A 6199-nucleotide genomic window follows, 5' to 3' on the forward strand; every position below is an offset into this window, starting at 1 on the left:
CTTTTGTATTTCATCTCTGATGAAGCCCCCAAGTGGAATGGTGGCCCATACTCCAGCCTTCAGGGCCTCCAGCCAGATCTTCTGTCTGAGGAAATCCCTCTTCCGGGCAATGGCAGTCTCAGTAACACTGTGCAAGGACATCATGAAGAGGTGGCGCTTGTGGGCTGGGAGCTCGTTCAGTAGGGTGGTCTCCAGCTTTGGGAAGTCAAAGTCAGACACATCAAAGTTAGAGACTAGGAACACTGGAGGCTGACTAGAGAGAGCCTTCTGGAGATGACCTGAGCAGTCATCTCTTATTTTCTTTAGCACACTGTCTCTATTGAAAGACNTAGGTTTACTCCTTTGTTCATTACTGACATCTTGATCTATCTTGGTTCGGAGAAAGTAGAACTTTGTGTTCATCTTTTCAATAGTTTTGGCCAGATGTGCATCAATTTCTTTGAAGCGTGTAGCTGAGATGATAATGAAGAAGTCGTACTCACCAAACTTCATTTCTGTCAGATAGTTTTGTGGTGGGTAGGTAGTAGACCCAATGCCAGGCAAGTCCCATGTTGTCACATTGGGAAGCTTTGGGTGTGGGTATGGAGTTCTCTTCATGGTTGTCTCTACCACCCCAGTTGGGGCTGCACCTTCTTCTTCATCCTTCACTCCCCTCAAGGCATTGATAAAGCTGGATTTCCCTGTCCCTGTTTCTCCAGTCACAGCAATGTTTAGTAGGGCTTTGTCAATGTTGCTCAGAGCATGACTAATCACAGACAATGCTCCCTGAAGGTTCTTATCCTCCAGATGGGATTCAATCAAGTTGATGGTTTTCTCAGAGAGAATTTTGCTTTCCTTCTTGAAATTCTTAAAAAAATTTTCAAAGCTGAACACCAAAAGTTGAGCAGTTAAACAAGAGGGTCTGCTAGAGAAAGGCTGGCATGTAGTTGTGTGCAGTGGAGGATGCTGAATAGACAAGAAAAGAGATACACTGTAATTATTAGTGCACAGGGCAAGGCCTAGGAATTTGTTCTTATGATAAAGTGGGAGTTCAGCTGCTGATACCATTACTAGCAGAACACCTTCTTTTCTTCTCCTGCCTCTTAGCTCCATCTCTGCTCTGCATGCCGCATGCCCTCATTCAGCCCTTACCTTCTTCTGTGTTCTCCTTTCTCCTTCGTTGTCCCATTCAAGATCAACTTATCCAATGTGGTTTCCTACACCAGTGTTTACTTGTTATTTTAAGTTTTCTTTGCATTCTGTTCTCTCCTATTACAATTAATACTCTTTGATTGTAAAATCCTTAAAGTCATAGATCAGCATATCAAAAACCTCAAGCAACATATCCCATAGAAAGGCTACCTTCCTCTTTTGAGTGCATAGGGAATTGTTTCTTAGGAATCATGACCTCTGGTCCCTTTGCACAGCCATTCTAGTTTCTCTCGTTTAGCCTGTGAATAAAGGGAGAAGGGGCTTGAGGTGTGGAGCAGAAAAGATTTTTGACATTTCCACCAGAGGGTTGGATATATTACTATATGTGTGTAATCGACTTCTTTTTAGCCATAAAGTACATTGAAATTATGTCCTTTGTAGGACATTTTATGTAACTGTAAGTAGTTATATTAAGACAATAAAGCCATTCTCAAAAAGACAAATACATTTTCTTATTCACAGAGCTAAGATTTTGTATAGATTCATAAGATATATTGTAGATATAATATGAAATTGGAAGTGAACCTGTTTGGGGGCCGAAGGAAATAAGGGGCACATTCATAACATGCAAGGTGTGCTTGTTTGAAACTTCAAAACTAGATGTTAAAAAGATTTCTTCGACAGGATTTTCTATGTTTCTGTGCCTGTAGTTGATCTTGTGGCACAGTTGTCTATACCCAAATACTGCCAGGAGAGAGCCGGTCTCCCAGGTGTGCTGATATGCCTGTGAGCACAGGTAAGACCACCACTTCTGCTCAGAAGGACACTTCCAGAACTCTCAGAACCCAGGAAATGAGGAGCAGCCTGGGGCAAGATCCTTCTGGTTCCTGTCTGTGCCTGGATCGGATACTGGGTTACAGTACCAGGAGCTGGACCTGTGCCACAGTGCTCTATATCCAAATATCCTTGGGATAGAGCTGGTCTCCCAGGAGTGCTGGCAAACCTGTGAGCAAAGGTAAGACTACCACATCTGTTCAAATTCCTGGTCCAAGAGGGATCTGCTCAGAGACATCAGGGCACAGGAATCAAGGAACAGCTGGGCACAGGTTTCCATCTGTGCCTGGAGCTGATCCTGTGCCATAGCTCTCCATATCCAAATCCTGCTTGGAGAGAGTTGGTCTCCCAGGAGTTCTGACACATAGGCTAACAGGAGGTACAGAGCCAGCAAGACCAGTTAAAACCTGAGAAAACCAGATGGTGAAAGGCAATGGCAAGAACATAAGCTACAGAAACCAAGTCTACTTGGCATCATCAGAACTCAGTTCTCCCATCACAGCAAGCCTTGTATATTCCAACAAACCAGAGAAGTAAGACTCTGATTTAAAATCAGAATTCATGATGATGATAGAAGACTTTAAGAAGGACATATATAACTTCCTTAAAGAAATACAGGAGAAGACAGGTAAACAAGTAGAAGACCTCAAAGAGGAGACACAAAAATCCCTTAAAGAATTACAGGAAAACATAACCAAACAGGTGCAAGAATTGAACAAAACCATCTAGGGTCTAAAAATGGAATAGAAACAATAAATCAATCAGAAAGGGAGACAATCCTGGACTTAGAAAACCTAGGAAAGAGTTCAGGAGTCGTAGATGCAAGCATCAGCCACAGTATAGAAGAGACAGAAGAGAGAATCTCAGGTGCAGTAGATAACATGGAACACACTAACACAATTGTCGAAGAAAATGCAAAATGCAAAAAGCTCCTAACTCAAAATATCCAGGAAATCATGGATACAATGAGAAGATCAAACATAAGGATAATGGGTAGAGATGTGAGTATAGATTCCCAACTTAAAGGGACAGTAAATATCTCCAACAAAATTATAGGAAATTTCCCTAACCTAAAGAAAGAGATGCCCACAAACATACAAGAAGCCTGCAGAACTCCAAATATTGGACCGGAAAAGAAATTTTTCCCATCACATAATAGTCAAAACACAATATGCACAAAACAAAGAAAGAATATTAAAAGCAGTAGGTGAGGAAGGTCAAGTAACATATGAATGCAGACCTATCATAATTACACCAGACTTCTCACCAGAGACTATGAAAGCTAGAAGGTGCTTTATAGAACATTTTGTCCTAAAACAAAATTTAGCAAAGCTCAAAGCTAGAAGATCTCATACAGACCCTATGAGAGCACAAATGCCAGACCTGTTTACTATACCCACAAAATTCAATTATCATAAATGAAGAAACAAGGTTATTTCACGACAAAACCAAATTTACACAATATCTTTCCACAAATCCAACCCTACAAAGAATAATAGATAGAAAACGCCAACACAATGAGCGAAGCTACACCCTAGAAAAAGCAAAAAAGTAATCTTCTTTCAACAAACCCAAAAGAAGATAGCCACACAAAAATAAAAATAACATCAACAAAAACAGGGAGCAAAAATCAATACTCCTTAATATCTCTTAACATCAATGGACTCAATTCCCCCAATAAAAAGACATAGACTAACAGATACATAAACAGGATCCAACATTTTGCTGTGTACCGGAAACACACCTCAGATTGAAAGACAGACACCACCTCAGAGTAAAGGCTGGAAAGTATTTTCCAAGCAAATAGTTCCAAGATACAAGCTGGAGTAGACATTTTAATATTTAATAATATTGATTTTAACCAAAAATTATCAAAAAGGATGAGGAAGGACACTTCATACTCATCAAAGAAAAAAATCTACCAAGAAGAACTCTCAATTCTGAACATCTATGCTGTAAATGCAAGGGCATCCACATTCATAAAAGAAACTTATAGTAAAGCTCAAAACACCATTGCATCTCACACAATAATACTGGTCATGGAAATACAAACTAAAAAGAGATACAGTGAAACTAACAAGTTATGGACCAAATAGATTTAACATATATATATATATATATAATATATATATTAATATATATATATATATAACATATATATAACATTTTATCCTAAAACAAAATAATATACCCTCTTCTCAGCACCTCATGGTACCTTCTCCAAAACTGATCATATAATTGGTCAGAAAACAGGCCTCAACAGATACAAGAAGTTTGAAACCATCCCATGCATCCTATCAGATTACCACGGACTAAGACTTGTCTTCAATAGCAATAAAAACAAGAGAAAGCCCACAAACACGTGGAAGCTGAACAACACTCTACTCAATGATAACTTGGTCAAGGAAGAAATAAAGAAAGAAATTATAGACTTTTTAGAATTCAAGGAAAATAAAATCACAACATACACAAACTTATGGGATACAATGAAAGCAGTCCTACGAGGAACACTCATAGCTCTCAGTGCCTCCAAAAAGAAACTGGAGAGAGCATACACTACTAGCAGCTTGACAGCACCTCTGAAAGCTCTGGAACAAAAAGAAGCAGGAAATAATCAAACTCAGGGCTGAACTCAACCAAGTAGAAACAGAAAGAACTATACGAAGACTCAACAAAACCAGGAGCTGGTTCTCTGAGAAAATCAACAAGATAGATAAACCCTTAGCCAGACTAACCACAGGGCAACAGAGACAGTATCCAAATTAACAAAATCAGAAATGAAAAATGAGACATAACAACAGAAACCAAGGAAATTCAAAAACATCAGATCCTACTAGAAAAGCCTGTATTCAAGAAAACTGGAAATTCTGGAGGAAATGGACAATTTTGTAGACAGATACCAGATACCAAAGTTAAATCCAGATCAGATAAATCATCTAAACAGTCCCATAACCCCCAATGAAATAGAGGCAGTCACTTAAAATCTCCCAACCATAAAAAGGCCAGGATCATATGGGTTTATTGCAGAATTCTATCAGACCTTCAAACGAGCTATTATCAGTATTCTTTAAACTATTCCATATAATAGAAACAGAAGGAACACTACCCAATACCTTCTATGAAGCCATGGTTATACTGATACCAAAACCGCACAAAGACCCAACAAAGAAAGAGAACTTTTGACCAATTTCCCTTATGAATATCAATGCAAAAATACTCTAGAAAATTCTCACAAACTGAATCCAGGAACACATCAAAATGATCATTCACCACTATCAAGTAAGCTTCATCCCAGGGATTCAGGGATGGTTCAATATATGGAAATCCATCACTAAACCATTACATAAACAAACTCAAAGGAAAAAAAACCCACATGATTATTTCATTAGATGCTGAAAACGCATTTGACAAAATCCAACATCCCCTCATGTTAAAAGCCTTGGAAAGATAAGTAATTCAAGGCCCAAGCCTAAACATAGCAAATGCAATATACAGCAGACCAGTAGGTGATATCATATTAAATGGAGAGAATCTTGAAGCAGTCCACTAAAATCAGGGACTAGACAATGCTGCCTTCTCTTTCCCTATCCATTCAGTATAGTACTTGAAGTTTTAGCTAGATCAATTAGAGAACATGAGGAGGTCAAAGGATACAATTTGAAAAGGAAGAACTCAAAATATCACTCTTTGCAGATGACATAATAGCATACTTAAGTGACCCCCCAAGTTTCACGAGACAACTCCTACAGCTGATCAACAATTTCAGTAAAGTGGCTGGATATAAAATTAACTCAAACAAATCAGTAGCCTTCCTCTACTCAAAGGATAAACATGCTGAGAAGGAAATTAGGGAAAAACTTTTCACAATAGTCACAAACAATATCAAGTATCTTGCTGTGAGTCTTACCAAGCAAGTAGAAGATCTGTTTGACAAGAACCGCAAGTCTCTGAAGAAAGAAATCAAAGAAAATCTCAGAAGATGAAGAGATCTCCCATGCTTGTGGATTAGCAGGATTAATAAAGTCAAATGGCCATCTTGCTAAAGCAATCTACAGATTCAATGCAATCCCCATCAAAATTCAAACTCAATTCTTCATAGAGTTAGAAAGAACAAAATATTTTTTAATAAGATATTTTCAGCCGGGCGTGGTGGCGCACGCCTTTAATCCCAGCACTCGGGAGGCAGAGGCAGGCGGATTTCTGAGTTCGAGGCCAGCCTGGTCTACAAAGTGAG

At 38.9% G+C, this 6199-nt stretch overlaps 1 protein-coding gene across 1 annotated transcript; it reads right to left on the reverse strand.

The window, feature by feature from the left end:
- Positions 1-3: 3 nt before the first annotated feature.
- Positions 4-1359, reverse strand: LOC110288649 (T-cell-specific guanine nucleotide triphosphate-binding protein 1-like; the record flags this gene model as incomplete). The annotated part of the gene is made up of 1 exon (XM_021154947.2): positions 4-1359. A coding segment is annotated over exon 1 (1089 nt), but the record flags the coding sequence as incomplete, so codon positions are not given.
- Between the last annotated feature and the right edge of the window lie 4840 nt (positions 1360-6199).

This window comes from Mus caroli, unplaced genomic scaffold, assembly GCF_900094665.2.
Source record: "Mus caroli unplaced genomic scaffold, CAROLI_EIJ_v1.1 scaffold_23928_1, whole genome shotgun sequence".
Classification (NCBI taxonomy): domain Eukaryota; kingdom Metazoa; phylum Chordata; class Mammalia; order Rodentia; family Muridae; genus Mus; species Mus caroli.